Below are 20,798 nucleotides of genomic sequence, written 5' to 3'. Positions count from 1 at the left end.
TTATGGTATCAAATGTTGACATGCAGTAATTTCCCACAAATGATTATTTCTTTGCAGATGTGAACTGTGGATTAAGAAATGCAACAGATTTGACTTGCTTGGCAAACCGTATAGCGAAATTCACCGTACGCTATACCTATGTGAAAGACATTTCAGTGAAGACGCATTTGAATCGCCTAATGTTCTAAAACCTACCGCTGAACCAAGTGTTCTTATTGAAGACATTACGTCTACTCTAAATCTCGATAAACCTGGGTAAGACAAGTGTGGCGCCATTATCATAGTACATTCCTTTTATTATTATTATTATTATTATTATTATTATTATTATTATGTGTCAACAGCTTTCCGAAACGACACGCTACATTGCAAGTACACAAATAACAGTAATGGCGTACTAGAGCGGGAAATTTTGTGCACATTTTTAAACAGTAGCAAATGTTAGCTAAATATTTTATTACTCGTCCACGCCGCCCTAATTCTAGTAGAGATAGTATTCTGATTGTCAAATTTTATTGCCTGAAATTTACACATTAGCCATGCCAGTCAGTTGGTGAAAGCTATTGCATAAAAAGTTTTATAAATGTTTTAAAGAGTAAATATTACTCTTTCATGACTGCTGTTCATAATCTGCTTTCGTAGATTCAGGTCGTAATTTCTGTGTCTTGTCATACTGGTGGGTCTCATTTTTCCACGTTTTCTGAATATCTTCGCGAGTGAAGCTCAGTATAATCTTTATTATTTGTTTTAGAGATTGTTACATTGTATATGTCAGTTTACGATTTTGTTACACAGGTTTGTTTATTTATGAGATTAATATGGTACTTCATAAAGTTGATTAATGTGTGTTAATGGTGATGCTTTAATTGTTGGTGATGCAGGAACACAATGGGCCCTGAAGTAGTAGTTATTCCTTATACCATCTCTGCCAGTGAAGAGGAAATTGTGGAATATGGAGGAGGGGAAATCAAAGAAGAAGAACAGGAAGTGTAAGGCATAATTTGTTTTAGATGATCTGATATTCGATTTCGTCTTGCTTGTATGTTATATATTATCCTACTGCAGCTTATTTTTTTATTTAACAACCCCCCCTCCTCCGTTTCCCCTGAGTAGGCCATCTGTGGATCATGTTCCAATTTCAGTTGTTCAGTCTTTTTTTCTTTACTACAGTTTTTTTTAATCTTGGTATTTTTATTCCTAGATTATTTTGCTGTGGTATTCTGTACGCTACATCAAAAATAAAAGAAGTAGGGGCTATCCCTTCATGAGGAATAGGATTTTATTCCCTGTACAGCTGTGTAGGTCCAGATTTACCACACATTTGTTAAATCAGTTATTGATGGTTCATCTGAAGAGGTCTGTACTACTGTCCTTCCCCAACCATGCATTATCCATCTTGGGATTAGTCACTAATGACATTGTCATTGTCAAGCTGTTAATCATGATCTTGCTCCCTTTTTTTGCTCTTCTAAAACCTAACACTGGTAAAATAAAAAAGATTTGCATAGAAAGTATCTAAATATTCATAACAATAGTAACCTGCTATTGTGTCTACTTGTTACGCTTGTGTTGCAACAATCGTCAGCAAATATCATTGAAATATTTTGATGGTCTTGTTGGAAAGCTTATTATGCTTAGGTGTGGTACACTTGATTACAGTGCAATATATTCACAGTTTAGGCTTGTAATAACACTTTGTTGCATAGAAAATAGTAATTCATATGCAAGTGTTTGGAAACAAAATGTTTTTGAAATTTGGGATGATGCTTGGTGACTATGAAGACATTACTTTTTTAATTTATTGTATGTCTAAATAGTATGACCACAGAATGTCAGGAAGTATAACAGTAACAGCATAACATATTTTTAAACTTGTTCAAATTATCTGAATTTGTAGAAGTTATTGGATTTTCTAGATAATGTAGTCTATGCCAGTGAAGTGTAAAGTACCATTTCATTACTGTCACTGTCTTCCATATTAAAGATTTGATTGTAAATCTCAGTTTGTGCTAACTTCTGTAGCTTATTGGACTTTAAATTTGCCAGTTTACCATCAGTTAAATCACCTATTTTTATTAAGATAATATTACGATAAGGGTGTCCGTAATGTGTCCCATTATGTTATATTGTCACCAAATATTATGGACAGAAGCACTACGTAGAACACTTCTAAATGAACAAGCACTTCCCAAACAGACTAATCATTCTTGGCAGCTGGTACTTCCTGAGGAGTGGATTGGACCACCATCCTCCATTTGTACCAATCCATTGCCTGTTCTACACTGGACTATGAGTGTTTTGTTTATTCATCTACATTTCTGTCAATTTTATGACATCTTAACACAATCCACCATCATAGAATACATTTTGCCACTGGCGTCTTTCATAATAGTCCGGTTGAGTGTGTCTATGAAGAAGCTGCCACTGTCATACTGGTGTGATGTTCTCCTCAGTAGATGTGATGCCATTTTTCTGCCCTCTTTTTCAGTGACTTCCTTGACTGCCAGTATGGGGTGCGCCCTTCTTCTGTTAACCTTCCGAAGTTCACTTTCAGCTACTGCTCTGGCAGCTTAACTTGTTGCCTGCCATGTTCCCTATGGGTGTGAACCTCTCACCACCTTGGCTTCATGCAGCAGTCTGTGTTTGTGTTCCTTACACTTCATTTGCTTCCCAAAGTACTCTGAATGCAATCTATCACTAGAAGTTTCTTGACCATTGGACGTAACTTAGCAATAGCACCTTTGTGTACACTGATGGCTCTAAAACTGACTCTGGTGTCGGATGTGCCTTTGTCATTGGCACTTACCATTTTCGGTTTTAGCTTCCAGGATACAGCTCAATATTTGCAGTTAGCTCTTCACTCGCCATCTGGCCACCCTTTACTCTGATTCTCTCTGTGCCCTTCAGTACCTCTGTGTGCTGTACACACGCCATCCATCCCTTAGTGCAGTGGGTCCAAGAAAGCTTCCACTTGATCACTGTTGAGGGAGCCATTATGATGTTCATGTGGGTTCCTAGTCACATCTGCCTGATGGGCAGTGAGGCTGCTGCCAAGGCTACAGTTCTCCTATGTCAGCCTGCTAGCTCTTCCATTCCTTCTACTGATCTGTGTTGCCATCTATCAGCAGATGGTGCCACTTTGGCATTGCCACTGGTCTTCTTTTCATGAGAAGAATCTCTGGGGAATTATACCTCTCTCAATGGCTTGGTTGACCACCTCGTAGTCATCTCACCATGAGGTTGCCTATTGGGCACTGTCATTTTAGCCATCGCTGTTTGTCAAGTGGCGATCCCTCAACATTTTGTGCTCATTGTCGTCAACCTTTGACAGTTCACCATTTCCTGACCCAAATGCCCCATTTTTAGCCCCTTAGATTCCTGTGGTTGTTTGTATCTGAGTTACTGGCTGTTTTAGCGAATGAAGTGTAGCATGTCGCTACATTTTACTTTTTATCCATCATTCGGTATGGCAAAGAACATTTAATCTTTGGTTCAGTATCTCCACTATCTCTAAGGCATATTTTGTGGACCTTTCTCCAAGAGGAAGTCCTCGTTTTTAGCTCTCTTTCCTTCTAGTGATTGGGCTTAACGTGTAGTTGCTTTTAACTTCTTTCTCTTGTTACTGTTCTAACATTATAAGATGGGCACTTATGACCTCAGTTATTTTTGCACCCTACAAAAACTATCTTGCCAATTGTCAGTACAAATGATGCCCTAGATTTGGACGGACTGGGAGCTATGCATTTTGACATGAATCTTTTATTGCTTTAGTAGTATGCAGAATTGCTTGTACATATGGTTGCAGACACACAAATGTCTGTATTGTATGTCTTTAATTATATGTCAGTGAGATGAGTTGGTCTATAATTTCTGTTATTGCAGAGCAAAATGACACTCCAATTGACATAGGATGTTCAGATTCCTCTCTCTCATCCAAATAATGTTTTAATGAAGAATGACACTACCTGTATGTTGTCACTATGTTTGAGATCATTATGACACATTGTAATACGAGAAGGCACTACCTGTTCGTTATAGAAGTTCCAGTGAAATTGTCTGATTCTTCTTGAAGCAACTAAGGTTCAAGCATTATTGCCTTACCTGATAAAGCATTTTAAATGCAGTAATACCCTGGACTATCGTGACATGTGAGACCAAGCTATTACTGTGTAAGTTGAAGTTGGGGTCCAATTTTCCATATAAATACATATAAATTATGTTCAATTAGGACCAGAGACTGTAAAAATGTCACATAGGACGGTGTTTCTGCCCATAGAGGCAGAGCGACAGGGAAGCTTGGAGCAGATGAGGTCTGTGCATGCATGCCAACAGAGTGCGGTCGTTGCCGAACTGTGCTGCTGCAGGTGACAATTAGGTTTGTTTGCCTTCGGTACATTGTAGTATAGAATCAAATCTATGAGGGAATAATACGTTTTAAAACTGATTTCGATCAGTCACCGATAGAAGAGAAATCTTACTTCACGTCTTTGAGGTTGTGTCCACTGCTTCACAGCAATCGTCTGTTTGAAGTTGGAACAGCTGACAGTTATTTGAAGGCGTCAGGTACAATATTTCTTAAAATGATGATTGTCTAACGACAAGATCATTGAAAATGGTTGCAATAATTGTCAGTTATTGTGACTTGGACTGTTGTAAGATGATGTAACTTACCAAACAAAAGCGTTGGCATGTTGATAGACACATAAACAAACACAAACACACACACAAAATTCAAGCTTTCGCAACCAACGGTTGCTTTGTCAGGAAAGAGGGAAGGAGAGGGAAAAACACACACACACACACACACACACACCAGCAGATGTGTGTGTGTGTGTGTGTGTGTGTGTGTGTGTGTGTGTGTGTGTGTGTGCACCTGTCCTTTTTGCCCCCTAAGGTAAGCCTTTCTGCTCCCGGGATTGGAATGACTCCTTACCCTCTCCCATAAAACCCACATCCTTTAGTCTTTCCCTCTTTCCTGATAAAGCAACCGTGGGTTGGGAAAGCTTGAATTTTGTGTGTGTGTTATATATAAGAATTAATGGTAGCAAAGACAAGTGCAATAGACTATCATAAAAAAAAAGTAAAAATTGTCAGTGTGTTATATTTTTCGGTGTCAACAGGCATTATGAGTTTAAAGTAATTTGTTCAACATTACAGTGGGAGAATGCATTTATGATCCATTGAACAAGCAAACAATTAACTATCTTCTTTGAATAACTCAACAGGTTGCTGACCGATAACGTTGAAAACTACCAGTATCTTGAGAGGTAATCCTCCTTTTCATTTTAAGGCATTTTCCAGTTTGTACCTTGAAAATGACAGGGGTTTACTTGTTGAAATTTGGAGTTTTATCTGGCCACATAGTTAGAGCATAGAACATGCCGGGAAAAGCTTAACGTCTCCTTGAGCAATATGTTGAATGTTAAAGTTCGAATACTTCATAAGCTACATATTCCTAATCAATAAAAGCTAGTAAGTCCTCGTCAACTATGTATGCAGTTGATATATTGACAAAAAACAATAATTTGCATGGCCCTAAGAACTGCGTTAACCCCGCCGCTCTCCGCTATCACTTACTCTTGATTCTTGACATGTTCCGGGGCTCTGAAGTGGTTTACACCATCTCAATGGCTGATGGTCATGTAGGCTTCGCATATGTTTATGGAGGACATATTAAGCAGCACTCATTGCCAGTTGCCTGCAGTGTTTTCACTGCAGAGCTGTCGGGCATATCTCGTGCTCTTGAGTATATCCGCACATCCCCCTGCGGGTCTGAGGTAAGAATAGGCCCGAGGTATTCCTGCCTGTCGTAAGAGGTGACTAAAAGGAGTCCCTCGCCCTCAAGGGGGTAGTTTGCGCCTGCGTCTGGAGACGGACGGTTCAACGACTTGCGTTTGTGGTCATGTTGGTTTTCCGCTTCTGGTTTCTTCCTTCCTTTGTTTGTTTCCTTTCTTTGTCCTTCTCCCTCTATCACTGTCTTCCTTACTTTTTACCTTGCCTTCTTCTGCTTTCCTTCTTGTCCACCCTATGGTCTCCGCCTCGGTGTTTGAGGCAGTCTGTCCTTTCTGTTCCTCCCCCCCCCCCCTTTTTTTTTTCTTTTTTTCCCCCTATTCTTCTTTACTCCCTGTGCGAGCCTGAAGGCCGAACCATGCGTTCGCACGCGTAGCCGGTGATGGGGTAAAGCGTAATTCCCCGCCCTGGTTAGACAAGTAGGGCCCGTGCATACCTCCTGGTAAAGGCCAGGCCCGGGGAGGGGTGATTGCCCGAGCTGACACATTCCGACCATGCGGATTGGTCCCTCCATCCATTTCTCGGGAGGTGTGACCTGAGGTGTAAATATTCACCTAAGGCGGGAGTGCCCTCTGAGAGGGTCCCCACAAGGAAGGAGCGCGCCATCGGAGACGCTGGCAATCATGGGGGATTCATCCGCAATGGATTTCTCTCTCGATTTCTGCCCAAAAACGGAAACTTGACCAGCCACCAGTAACAAAAGTACTACCGCCTGCCCCAAAGTTCCTCCTAGTTTCTAGATCTGAGGACGGAAAGGATTTTTCATCTGTCAACCCTTTCGTTATTCAGAAGGGCATAGATGCCATAGCCGGACCTGCCAAGTCTTGTACCAGGATGCATAACGGTACTTTGTTGTTGGAAACTGAGAGCGCCTTTCAGGCTCAAAAACTCCTTTGGGCCACACTCCTGTACACGTTGCCTGTCTGGGTGGAGGCTCACTGCACTTTGAATTCGTCGCGTCGCATGGTGTGGTATCTACTAGATCACTCGACGGATTGACTGACGAGGAGATTCAGTCTTTCCTCGCTGAGCAGGGCGTGACGGCTGTGCATAGGGTCATGAAAAAGGTCGACAATGACCTTGTACCGACCTGGACACTTTTCTTGACCTTTGATAGTGTTCAGATGCTGTCGCGCATCAAAGCGGCGACCTGGACACTTTTCTTGACCTTTAATAGCATTCAGCTGCTGTCGCGCATCAAAGCAGGCTATGAGGTTATTTCTGTTCGCCCCTATGTCCAGACACCTACGCACTGCTACCAGTGGCAGCGTTTTAACCACACCCGCCAGTTTTGTTCTAATGTGGCTAAAATTCATCACTTGTGGCAGGGACGCCCATGAGGGTGACTGTCCACCTCCGTCTCCTCGTTGCTTGAACTGTCAGGGTGACCATGCAGAGTCCTCTCGCGACTGTCCCATCTACAAGGATGAATGCTGTATACAGGAAATTCGGGTCAAAGAGAAAGTGTCCACCTCGACTGCTCGCAAGCTTTTTGCTAGTAGGAAGCCCACACTGCTCCCAGTGGGGAAATACAGTACCGCCCTCGCCTCTCCTCGACCTACCAGGGTGGTATCGACGCAGACATGCGATCTGACCTTTAGCGCTACGGTTGTCCGTTCGGCCAGTGCTAAGATCGCCCGGTCAACGTCTCCTCTTCCTTCCCTCACCCCTAAGACACAAGCACCTTCATCAGCATCTGCTAAGACTAAGACCCAGAAGTCAGATGCACGGGCCTTCAAGAAGGAACCGTCCCGTGAAGACTTCTTATGTACCCCGAACTCCCTGCCATCGACCAGTACTTCGACTAAACGACCTTTCAAGAAGGTTCATAGAAAGAAAGGTTCTCCTTCTCTGCCACGGTGTGTTTGTTCTCCTGCGCCACCCAGCGGTCGTCACCCGAGTCCGTCATCCGTTTCACCTGGCCGCACCGCTGGTAGCCGAACATCTGGCCGCTCACTGGCGGAGGAAGATCCCCCTCCCGACAATGTTAACATGGTGGCTGACAAACCTATTGAAAAAATGGACGATGATTCTCTGCCTATTGATAGCGGCAGCAGTGCTCGCTTGAAGCCAGGCCCTCCACGGCCTTCGAGGTGACCCCTTCTTGCTTCTCCTTTTTCTGTTTCTTCACCCGATGGCACTTCTTCATTGGAATATTCGCGGCATTTGCTCCAACCTAGAGGACTTAAGTTGCTGCTACGCTTGCACTGTTCGCTCGTCGTAGCCCTCCAGGAAACGAAGCTATGCCAATGCGATTGTATTGACTTGGCACACTATACCTCTATGCGTTTTGACCTACCCCCTGTGGCAGGTAACCTGGCTTATGGAGGGGTTACGTTGGTTGTCCGGGATGATTTCTACTACGATCCCATCACATTGCACACCGATCTGCAGACAGTTGCCATCCGAATTACGCTTCCCCACTTTTACATTTTCCATTTGTACTGTTTACACTCCATCGTCGTCTGCCGTTACCAGGGCATACATGATGCAAATTATTGCTCAGCTACCTGCACCATTTTTGTTGACTGGAGACTTCAATGCCCACCATCCCCTTTGGGGCTCTCCAGCGTCCTGCCAGAGAGGCTCCCTGTTAGCAGACCTTTTCAACCAACTCAATCTTGTCTGCCTCAATACTGGCACCCCTACTTTTCTTTCGGACACAACTCACACCTATTCCCATTTAGACCTCTCTCTATATACTACCCAACATGCAGGTCGGTTTGAGTGGTATGCACTTTCTGATACATATTCAAGCGACCACTTCCTTTGTGTTATCCATCTCCTGCATCATACCCCATCTCCATGCTCAACTAGTTGGAACATCTCCAAAGCAGACTTGGGGCTCTTCTCTTCCAGGGCGACATTTCAGGGTCAAAACTTCGCAAGCTGCAATAGTCAGGTCACACACCTCATGGAAGTCATTCTCACTGCTGCTGAATATTTCATCCCTCATACTACTTCTTCACGTCGCGTACTGGTCCCCTGGTGGACCGCAACATGTAGAGACGCACCTTTAAACGCCACCCTACGATGGTGAATTGTATTCATTGTAAATGATTACATGCACAGTGTCGTTGTGTTATTAAAGAAAGAAAGCCAGCTGGGTTGCTTTCGCAAGCTCCTTCAACAGTTTTACTCCTCCTGTTGTCTGGGGTAGTCTGCGCCGGCTATCTGGCACTAAGGTCCACTCACCAGTTTCTGGCTTGCGGGTCGCGAATGACGTCTTTGTGGCCTCTGAGGATGTCTCCAATGCCTTCGGCCGCTTTTTTCGCAGAGGTTTCGAGCTCCGCTCATTACCACCCTCCCTTTCTCCCCCGAAAACGGGCAGAGGAGGCTAGGCCACCTAACTTCCGCTCCTCGAATCGTGAAAGTTATAATGCCCCATTCACCATGCGGGAACTCGAAAATGCACTTGCTGGTCACGGTCCTCTGCTCCAGGGCCTGACTCTATTCATATTCAGATGCTGAAGAACCTTTTTCCTGCGGGTAAAGGTTTTCTTCTTCGTACTTATAATTGCATCGGGATTGAGGGTCATGTTCCCACATTCTGGTGCGAATCTGTTGCTGTCCTCTCATTTGGTTTGGCTGCTCGAATCTCGACACCTACTTACCAATGTACAATGTGGATTTTGTAGGCGCAGCTCTGCTGTTGACCATCTGGTTACCTTGTCAACCTTCATTATGAGTAATTTCTTGTGGAAGCGCCAGACAGTGGCTGTGTTCTTTGATTTGGAGGAGGCTTACGACACCTGTTGGAGGGCGGGCATTCTCCGCACCATGCATACATGGGGCCTTCGCGGTCACCTCCCTCTTTTTATTCGTGCATTTTTAATGGATCGAAAGTTCACGGTATGTGTGGGTTCTGTCCTGTCTGACTCCTTTTGCCAGGAGAATGGGGTGCCACAGGGCTCAGTTTTGAGTGTCGCTCTCTTCGCCATAGCGATCAATCCAATAATGGATTGCCTCCCAGCTGATGTATCAGGCTCCCTTTTCGTGAACGATTTTACCATGTAGTACAGCGTACATGTTTCCTGGAGCGCTGTCTTCAGCGTTGTCTTGACTGTCTTTACTCTTGGAGTGTCGCCAATGGCTTCAGTTTTTCTGCCGAGAAGACGGTCTGTATTAACTTCTGGCGCTACAAAGAGTTTCTCCCACCGTACTTACATCTCGGTCCCGTTGCTCTCCCATTGATGGAGACAACAAAATTTTCAGGTCTTACATTTGACAGGAAACTTATCGTGTCTCCACATGTTTCATATTTGGCTGCCTGTTGTATCCATTCCCTATATGTCCTCCGTGTTCTTAGCGGTACGTCGTGGGGAGCGGATCGAACCTTCCTACTTCGCCTATATCGGTCAATCGTCCGCTCAAAGCTGGATTATGAGAGCTTTGTGTACTCCTCTGAACGGCCTTCCTTCTTACGCCGCCTCAACTCTATTCAACATCGGGAGTTACGTCTTGCGATTGGAGCGTTCTATACTAGTTCCATCGAGAGTCTTCATGCTGAAGCCGGTGAATTGCCACTCACCTACCGGTGCAATATACTGCTTTGACAGTATGCCTGTCGGCTATTATCAATGACCGACCACCCGTCTTATCGTTCCTTTTTTGACGACTCTGTCGACCGTCAATACCGGTTGTATGTATCTGCCCTGCTATCCCCTGGAGTTCACTTTCGTCGCCTCCTTCAGCAACTTGATTTTCAACTCCCTGCAACCTTTAGAGTGGGCGAGAGCCTAATGCCACCTTGGCTCCAGGCTCAGGATCGCGTTCACCTTGACCTCAGCTTGTTCCCAAAGGAGGTTACCCCCGGTTCGGTATACCGCTCCCGTACGACAAGAAAACAATTCTTCCTGTGGTTTCTGCAGCAACAATACTTTCATTTACCATTTTCTGTACAATTTTCTTGCTGACAAGTGCTTCTGCAGTTCATTCTTGAGTCTTCAAAATGTCAAAAATAGAAGTCTCACTTTCAGATTCACATCTGAAGAAGTTATAAATGTGAGACATTATACCTTCCCGGCTGCTTGTGAAGCATCTACATACACATGATTACTCTGCATTACACAATAAAATGCCTGGCAGAGCATTCATAGAACCACCTTCAAAGCTATCTCTCTACTCTCGAACAGCGTGTGGGAAACAAGAACACTTTAACCTTTCCATACTAGGTCTAATTTCACTTATTTTATTATTTCCTCTCTATGTAGGTCGACGCCAACAAATTTCACACTCTGAGGAGAAAGTTGGTGACTGAAGTTTTATGAGAAGATCATGGCGCAACGGAAAAATGGCTTTGTTTTGATGATTGCCACCCTAATTCGCGTTTTGTATCCGTTTTTATCTCTCCCCATTTTGTGATAATACAAAATGAGCTGCCCTTCTTTGAGCTTTTTCAGTCGATCCATCTGCTGTGGATCTGACACCGGACAGTAGTACTCTGGAAGAGGTGGGGAAAAGTGTGGTTTAAATAGTCCCTTTAGTAGGCCTGTTGCATTTTCTTGTGTTCTACCAAGAAATTGCAGTCTTTGGTGTGGCTTCCACATGACATTATTCATGTGATCGTTGCAGTTAAAGTTATTCATGATTTTATTTAGTTGAATTTACAGCCTTTAGATTTGTGTGTCTTATCGTGTAAACAGAAATTTACCGGATTCCTTTTAGTACTCATGTGGATGACTTCAGACTTTTCATTATTTAGAATCAATTGCCAATTTTCTCACCATCAGAAATCTTGTCAAAATCACTTTGTAATTTGTTTTAATGACCTGATGATTTTATAAGATGGTAAATCACAGCATCATCTGCAAACATTCTGCATGGCCTGCTTAGATTGTCTCCTAAATCATTTATAAGATCAATAACAGTAGAAGGCCTAGAACACTTCCTTACAAATGCCAGATATCACTTCTGATGTAGTCGGAACCTTTCTGTCGATTACTATACACTGTAACCTTTATGAGAGGAAATCATGAACCCAATCGCACAACTAAGACTATTCTCCATAGGCATGCAATTTAATTAAAGTTGCTTGTGAGGAACTTCACGTTTATTGCCGTCATCTGACATATTCATTTGGAAATCACACTAAAACATTTACAGATACAATTTCACAACTTTACTGCGACAAGAAAATAACATTGACATTTGAATGACTAATTCAGTCGCTCTCTGAAAGAAACTGCATTGTTGCAAAATATGGCAACAGTGAAGCATGCGAGAGAGACGTTCGTGCAGTCTAGTTTGTAACTTGCGGCTAATCACTCAGAGAAAGAGTGAATGTTATTGGCTGCTAGCAGTTAATGGTGGCGGATGCGCAGAACTGCTGAAAATAGGGCAGCTTTTCTACATGATATGAACTTCAGAAGGAAATTTTTTTAATAAACTATTCAAATATATGACAAATTGTATTACAGCATAGTATTATGCATTGCAAAGTTATAGTGATGTAAAAGACCTCAGATAGTGTCGCCTGATGAGTCAAATTTTTGTTGTTCTCACACAATATTTCCTCATAGGATGCAAAAAAATTTATTTCCCCCGTTTTGTAGTAAAAATGTGCATTTCATTGGAGTTGTATTTTATCTAATATTTGTAACGGTTTTCAAATTGAACTGAAGCTGTCTGACAAATTTGCAACCATCATTTGATCATCTGATTAAACTAGGTCCAAAGAATCATATTGTTCATTTTTTCTGCCTTGCTTATGCAGTTCTGTAAGCTCATCTACTCTCAGGTCTTGATTTTGTGGGTCTAGCAGGTCTTGAACGTCATCATCTCTAAACTTAATTGTTTGGCAAGACTAGCCACTTCTTTAATCACTTATTCAGTTTGATTAAAAATAAATCCTGGGTTTCAGTGGTTAAAAAATTGACACAGTTTTTTCCAAGCACCATTTAAATTTTTCTGTGAAATTTCACTCCATGATTGTCCAATAATTCTTGTGGCACCAAAACATTGAATTACTTCCAGAAGTTATTAACAGAGAGTTTGTTGTTTTGTCTCATAGTTTCACATAGATGCGCAAATGATAATCTCATGTAGTAATGTTTTAGTGATTCCGTGGTCCATTAGTTGAAGCTTGAAGCAAGCTGATTGTATTTGGGTGCAAAAATAACTGTTTTCATGCACATGGGTTGAAATTAGAGTAACAGGTGGATGACCTGATGTGTTTTGATTAATAGTATCACTTTAAATGGGATTTGTTTTAATTTGCAATAATTTTTCACTTCAGGTATGAAGTGCTGATCAAACCAAACTTTAGCATTCAGCTTCCGAATCAATGGCAACCCAGCATTAGATGTATTTTTAAAGCTCTTGGATTTTCTGAACGGTAGACTTGGAGAGGTTTTAATTTACAATCACCAGCTGTATTTGTGCCAACTATCACTGTCAGGCCATCTTTGGTGCCTTTAAAACCTTCCTCTTCACATGCAATAAAAGTTCTTTTAGGCGCCTTCTTCCAGAACAGACCAGCCAATATGATTTGGCTGGTACAGCCACTTTCTATCATTGCGATGAGTTTCTCTGGATAGAGCAACACAGTCTCTTTATCAGTGCTTGTTGCCTCTCCAGTTTATGTGATGCTATGTTTGTTACAAGTTTTGAGTCTGCTAAATCAGTTGTTACTAGCTTTATACATTACAGTTTGGCATCCTCTCCAGTTACTTCTTACAGTCTCCAGAATATCAGCTTAGCTTGACAGCAGACCGTGTTCTGATCAACATGACAATTTTTCACTCTTACTTGATTATCACACTGTAAATTTTAACATTGTTTCCATGTGAGTTATAATACTAGGACATTTATGAATGATACTTGAATTCAAAGATTGAGCATTTTTCGCAGCTTCAAAAATGTTTTCTGTACCTTTTATTGTCCTGACTGCTGACTATGGTAGATCACACTCCTTTGCTAAGTCTTAAGTTTTAATTTTTACATTGAAGTCTTTGATAATATTAAGTTCACATTCCAAAGATAATGATATTTCTTTCCTGTTTGATGCAAATGAATCAGTTCTGCTTCATTTGGGTGACATAGTTAGAATGTATCAATGAAGCCAGAATGGATCAATGAAGCCAATTCCATGTATAAAATGGTCTCCATGAAACATGTCCAAAACTGTCATAAGCTGAATACGGTGTGGACAGACTGTGAGGAAATAGGGGTGTGCAGCACTCAAACAGATGAATTGTGTAACTCCAGATTTGCATAAAATGGAGTAGCATAAGTCGGGACATTTCTGTACCAATAGTATGGTAAAAGTAGGCTACAGAGTCCATGGCTGTTCTGTTGTATGCTACTGTTAGTAACATTTTGCATGATGAGTGATGGGATGTGAATACGCTTGACAAATCGTGAGTCAGATGCAATTTAGTTTGCTTCATAAGTGAAGTTAGTGGGTATTTTGTTTGAACTGATTCGTTAAGTCCCACCTCAACCACTACCTTACAAGGGAACCTCCACATCGCACCCCCCTCAGATTTAGTTATAAGTCTGCACAGTGGATAGACCTTGAAAAACTGAACACAGATCAATCGAGAAAACAGGAAGAAGTTGTGTGGAACTATGAAAAACATAAGCAAAATATACAAACGAAGTAGTCCATGCGCAAGATAAGCAACATCAAGGGTAATGTGAGCGCAGGAGCGCCGTGGTCCCATGGTTAGCGCGAGCAGCTGCGGAACGAAAGGTCCTTGGTTCAAGTCTTCCCTCGAGTGAAAAGTTTCCTTTCTTTATTTTCGCAAAGTTATGATCTGTCCGTTCGTTCATTGACGTCTTTGTTCACTGTAATATGTTTAGTGTCTGTGTTTTGCGACCGCACCGCTAAACCGTGCGATTATTAGACGAAAGGACGTGCCTCTCCAATGGGAACCGAAAACATTTCATCGCAATGTCATAGGTCAACTGATTCCTCCACAGGAAAACACGTCTGATATATTCTATACGACACTGGTGACGGCATGTGCGTCACATGACAGGAATACGTTGTCGACCCACCTAACTTGTACACTTGGCGAATGGGTAAAAAGATTCTTCTACCTTGCCTAATTTAGGTTTTCTTGTGGATGTGATAATCACTCCCAAAAAAGTGATGAAAACATAAGAGTTTGTCTCACAAACTGCAACAAATGTATGAATGTAACTGCCAGCCAGGGAGTCTCTTTAGCAGGAATACTCACTCTTCCGTGTGCTGTAGTCGACTGATGTCGTGTGCTTAAGTATTGCGTCCCCATACTACGGCGCAGTTACCTCGCATCGGACAGACGGACGGGCAGATAATAATTGTCTGAAAATAAAAAATTTAAATTTTCACATGAGGGAAGCCTTGAACCAAGGACCTAATACTCCGCAGCTTCTCACTCTAAGCACGGGACTACGGCGCTCCTCTACCCACAGAGTCCTTGATGTTGCTTATCTTGTGCATGAACTACTTCGTTTGTATATTTTGCTTATTTTTTTCATAGTTCTATACAACTTCTTGCTGTTATCTCGATTGGTCTGTGTTCAGTTTATCAAGGCCTATACACTGTGCCGACTTATAACTAAATCTGAGGGGGGGTGCGATGGGGAGGTTCCCTTGTTAGAAATAATGACATTAAAAAAAGAAAAGAAGCAGCCAAATTGTTGGATTGACAGATTCTCATTGACTGTTAGCAATGATAACAAATTGCCAGTGGCAGCACACAGTGCAAGAGCTGTGAAGTATGTGAGTGTACTTTAGCTCCGTACTTCTGTTGTGGACAGTGAGTTGACTTCAGGTGCAGCTAAGATTTCTTTATACCTGTGTTTCCAGGATGCTTTGTTAGCTCAAATTCTGCGATACAGAAAGTGTAAGCTGCTATCTTTGGTGAACTGAATCACTGAGTTAATCTTTTTCATATTCTAGTAGGAGAGACAGTGTACCTTTCTTGCCATGATGTCACTTTACAAATGTGTGATCTACAGAAGCTGGGTCAGATAGTTGGATCTTTAGTGGCTGTTCTTGCAGCTCTGTTGTTCACTTTTTCTCCATCAAGAAATCCCCTTCCCCGACTGCATGTAAGAGGCTACTGATCTCCAAAAAACCTTAATTTTGGTCAGGTTCTGATTCTTGTTTGTGGTTCAGACTTGATGCCAATTCAGAGCCGTTTACAAAGGTCAGAGAGTACTTAAAATGCCAAGAATCAGGAAAGTAGGTAAATACTGTTCTTATGTTTCACAAAACTGGGGAATGTTTTGCATTTGGTTGTTAATGTGCTTTAAAGTAAGATAAGGTAAGAATTTGTTAATAGATGTACAAAGAGGATCCACAGCCTCCAGGTGCTTAATAAACATGAACATTGTCTGTAGTGGGTTGTAATGCGATGTTTATTTAATCATGCGATTAGCTAGTTTTGACTAAGCGTTATTGTCAAGCACCTGTAAAACTAACTTGGAAGAGCACAACATTGTCTGCATACATCACCATGTACAAATAAAACGTTGCACACCTCACATTAAAATAAAAGATTACTGTACAAATTTCTGCCTTCATTTGTAACATGTGTATTTCATGGCATTTTCAGATCACTCCTAATTACAAGTAAAAAGTAGCATATTCTGTCATTTTACAAAAGGATCCGCACTTGTTGTCACAGCTACATACACTATTCATCCAAAGACTTTGACTCTCAACAGCACATATTACAGGCATGTTATGTATATTGCTGGTCAGCCAGATTTAGTCGAAGTCTAGTGTAAAAGCAGTCAGTGACTAAAGAATACATTAAGGGCATACATATGGACATAAACTATTGTATGCAGTACATGAAATGTCACTGGACAGACTATATTACTTTAAACGTCATATTAGCAAAAATATATATGAGGCACGTACAAAATTACACAAATAGTAGAAATAGAATACTCCATCTGTCAGGTATAATACTGCCTTATATCATAAGTCATCAGTGTCCGGACGCTATTTCTAGACACACAGAAGCCGGACCTGACTCTATGTACAGACAGATAACCCACAGTTTTTTTTATTTTAAGTGACAACCAATATGCAATGCATGAAAAGATGGAAACCACATGTCACCTGCTTTATGAAATGTATGAACCAGTATTTGGAACATTAAGGACTCCGTGTATGATAGTATCATAATGTAAAATGCATTAAAAAAAAACAATGGTATTGATTCAATATAAAGAGAAATAGTGTGGTAAATAACTGTAAAAAGGAGGAGAAAGGAACTGTTATGTAGCCACGTAAAGTAAGCATAACACCAAAATATAAAATATGTAAAAATCAATATCATACTCTTGTAGGAGGAGCAGTTTGTTACAATATGTAATGAACATTCACTACATCATATGTTATTGCATATCAGGGGATCCCAAAACATTGTTCTCACAATCATATACATGTCTCTAATATTGAGCAAATACTTGGTGACACACCCCATTTTTTGATGAGAGACATATGGTAACGTATAGCAAACTTAGGAAGAATTAGATATAAATTAACGTATATTTGTCCAGTAATGGATGAGCTAAGGCAAACTATTTTATTAAAAATAAGCATGATGTCAGTTGATAAAAATGACAAATGCAGGGAGGGGCAGCAAACAACACTTGCAATATGAAGTGAAGGAACCATTGCTGTGTACACAATGAAATGGAGACATTACAAGTATACTGTTGTCTTGATATAACATACGTTTTAAGCTCATACATCTACTTAGAAAACCCTTTGGGAGCTGTTCAGTGTAAATCCAAATTGTCAGAAAAGCTGTAAAAGTGAAACCAATTACGCACAACAAAGAGAGACAGCAACGAGTTGGAGAAACAGCAGCATCGAAATAGAATGTACAGAGTCTAATATAACACATTTTTAAAATTCTGCAGGAAATGGAAATTTATATCGCTTTTAGTAATAATCCAGAATGTGTTCTAAATGAAGAAATGGAGTGAAAAAGCAGGAAATTCATTCAGATTTTTAAAAATGTGTTATATTAGATTCTGTGTATTGTATTCTGATGGTACTTTTTCATTTTAATGCAACCTCTGACCCTCTGCTGTTTGTTGTGCGTAATGCGTTTAATTTTTACGGCTCTTGTGTTTGACAATTTGCATTTACATTAAATGGCACCCAAAGGGTTTTTATAGTTGTTTTATAAGCATATAACATAGGTTATATCAAGACAACCATCTACTTGTAATGTGTCTCTTCTATTGAGGCACTCAGTAATGGCTTCTTCACTTAACATTGCAATTGTTGTTCACTGCCCCTCCCGACATTTGTTTAGATTGACACAATGTTTATTCTTAATAAATAGTCTGTCTTAGCTCATCCATTACTTGATGTACATACATAAAATTATACCTATTCCTTCCTTAGTTCTGCTATAGGCTACCATATGTCACTCCTCAAAGAATGTGATGTGTTACCATGTGTTTGCAAAATATTAGAGACATGTATGTAATTGTGAGAACATTGTTTTGGAATCCCTAGATATCCAATAATGTGTGATACAGTGATTGTTCAATACAGATTGGCCCCCTGTGGGTCCAGGGGTTTGAGTAGGCCCGAGGTGTTCCTGCCTGTCATAAGAGGCAACTAAAAGGAGTCTCACACGTTTCGGCCTTTGTGTGATGGTCCCCTGTCGGGTTTGCCCTCCATCATCCTAAATTTTCCTGAAGAGTGAGCCAATTGGGGAAGGGCACCTTACATGGTGCATAGTGTCCATCGTGCATTCAGATCTTTAGCCCACTTTCTTGTCGTCACATTGCAGTCCCGCTCATTCTCCATCTCTTGGGCGAGGACACCTTCCTGAGTGCGTTTCCCACCATGCACTATGCAGTGTCACTTTCTGTGCTGACAATGACCATGGACTTCTTAGCACCTAATATCAGGGTCATTCCATATCAAATCACCCAATAAAAAATAAATTTTACACCCAGCTCCTTATATTTTCATGAAATTTGGCTCAAATGGTTCTAATACCATCCTGACAACACCTGCAAATTTTTTTTTGCTGTATCTCTTATAGTATTTTTCAATAAATTTTTAAAGTTTTTATGTTTTGCGTTTCCCAAAACTTCGGAAATGCTGAATTTAATTTGTATTCAAAACTTTAAAATTGCTTATCTTAAAACTCTTTTAGATAACATCATGAATTTTTGCAGAAAGTTTATTTATTATACATATTTGAAGATAAAAATAATACTATTAAAATATATTAATATTTTCTATGAAAAAATTATAATTATATATATATATCTAAAAACAGAGATGATGTGACTTACTAAACGAAAGCGCTGGCAGGTCGATAGACAAACAAACTAACACAAACATACACACACAATTCTAGTTTTCGCAACCCACGGTTGCTTCGTCAGGAAAGAGGCAAGGAGAGGGAAAGACGAAAGGATGTGGGTTTTAAGGGAGAGGGTAAGGAGTCATTCCAATCCCGGGAGCGGAAAGACTTACCTTAGGGGGAAAAAAGGACAGGTATACGCTCACACACACACACACACACACACACACACATCCATCCACACATATACAGACACAAGCGGACATATTCAAAGACAAAGAGTTTGGGCAGAGATGTCAGTCGAGGCGGAAGTGCAGAGGCAAAGATGTTGTTGAATGACAGGTGAGGTATGAGTGGCAGCAACTTGAAATTAGCGGAGATTGAGGCCTGGTGGGTAACAGGAAGAGAGGATATATTGAAGAGCAAGTTCCCATCTCCGGAGTTCGGATAGGTTGGTGTTAGTGGGAAGTATCCAGATAACCCGAACGGTGTAACACTGTGCCAAGATGTGCTGGCCATGTACCAAGGCATGTTTAGCCACAGGGTGATCCTCATTACCAACAAACACTTTCTGCCTGTGTCCATTCATGCGAATGGGCAGTTTGTTGCTGGTCATTCCCACATAGAAAGCTTCACAGTGTAGGCAGGTCAGTTGGTAAATCACGTGGGTGCTTTCACACGTGGCTCTGCCTTTGATCGTGTACACCTTCCAGGTTACAGGACTGGAGTAGGTGGTGGTGGGAGGGTGCATGGGACAGGTTTTACACCGGGGGCGGTTACAAGGGTAGGAGCCAGAGGGTAGGGAAGGTGGTTTGGGGATTTCATAGGGATGAACTAAGAGGCTACACTCTTGGTGGAGTGGGGAGGATTTCATGAAGGATGGATCTCATTTCATGGCAGGATTTGAGGAAGTCGTATCCCTGCTGGAGAGCCACATTCAGAGTCTGGTCCAGTCCCGGAAAGTATCCTGTCACAAGTGGGGCACTTTTGTGGTTCTTCTGTGGGGGATTCTGGGTTCGAGGGGATGAGGAAGTGGCTCTGGTTATTTGCTTCTGTACCAGGTCGGGAGGGTTGTTGTGGGATGCGAAAGCTGTTGTCAGGTTGTTGGTGTAATGCTTCAGGGATTTCGGACTGGAGCAGATTCGTTTGCCACGAAGACCTAAGCTGTAGGGAAGGCACCATTTGATATGGAATGGGTGGCAGCTGTCATAATGGAGGTACTGTTGCTTGTCAGTGGGTTTGATGTGGACAGATGTGTGAAGCTGGCCATTGGACAGATGGAGGTCAACGTCAAGGAAAGTGGCGTGGGATTTGGAGTAGGACCAGGTGAATCTGATGGAACCAAAGGAGTTGAGGTTGGAGAGGAAATTCTGGAGTTCTTCTTCACTGTGAGTCCAGATCATAAAGATGTCATCAATAAATCTGTACCAAAGTTTGGGTTGGCAGGCCTGGGTAACCAAGAAGGCTTCCACTAAGTGACCCATGAATAGGTTGGCGTACGAGGGGGCCATCCTGGTACCCATGGCTGTTCCCATTGTTGGTATGTCTGGCCTTCAAAAGTGAAGAAGTTGTGGGTCAGGCAGTGAGGAAAGAGGTTTTAGATAGGGTGGCGGGTGATCGGCGTGAAAGGAAGTGCTCCATCGCAGCGAGGCCCTGGACGTGCGGAATACTTGTGTATAAGGAAGTGGCATCAATGGTTACAAGGATCGTTTCCAGGGGTAA

At 41.7% G+C, this 20,798-nt stretch overlaps 1 protein-coding gene across 3 annotated transcripts in view; it reads left to right on the top strand.

The window, feature by feature from the left end:
- Positions 1-20,798, top strand: part of LOC126260095 (oocyte zinc finger protein XlCOF6-like) — a 186,082-nt gene that overhangs the window by 289 nt on the left and 164,995 nt on the right. For 2 of the 3 annotated variants that reach the window (XM_049957318.1, XM_049957317.1), the window contains exons 2-3: positions 58-255; positions 882-989. In XM_049957318.1, the coding sequence (XP_049813275.1) occupies positions 58-255; positions 882-989 (306 nt within the window). Of the gene's footprint in view, positions 1-57; positions 256-881; positions 990-20,798 lie in introns of those variants that run through there. The other variant, XM_049957319.1, reaches the window with a different exon arrangement.

Source organism: Schistocerca nitens, chromosome 5 (genome assembly GCF_023898315.1).
Source record: "Schistocerca nitens isolate TAMUIC-IGC-003100 chromosome 5, iqSchNite1.1, whole genome shotgun sequence".
In the NCBI taxonomy this organism is placed as follows: domain Eukaryota; kingdom Metazoa; phylum Arthropoda; class Insecta; order Orthoptera; family Acrididae; genus Schistocerca; species Schistocerca nitens.
Note: the sequence above shows the minus strand (reverse complement) of the source record. Positions and strands in the feature narration are given on the sequence as shown.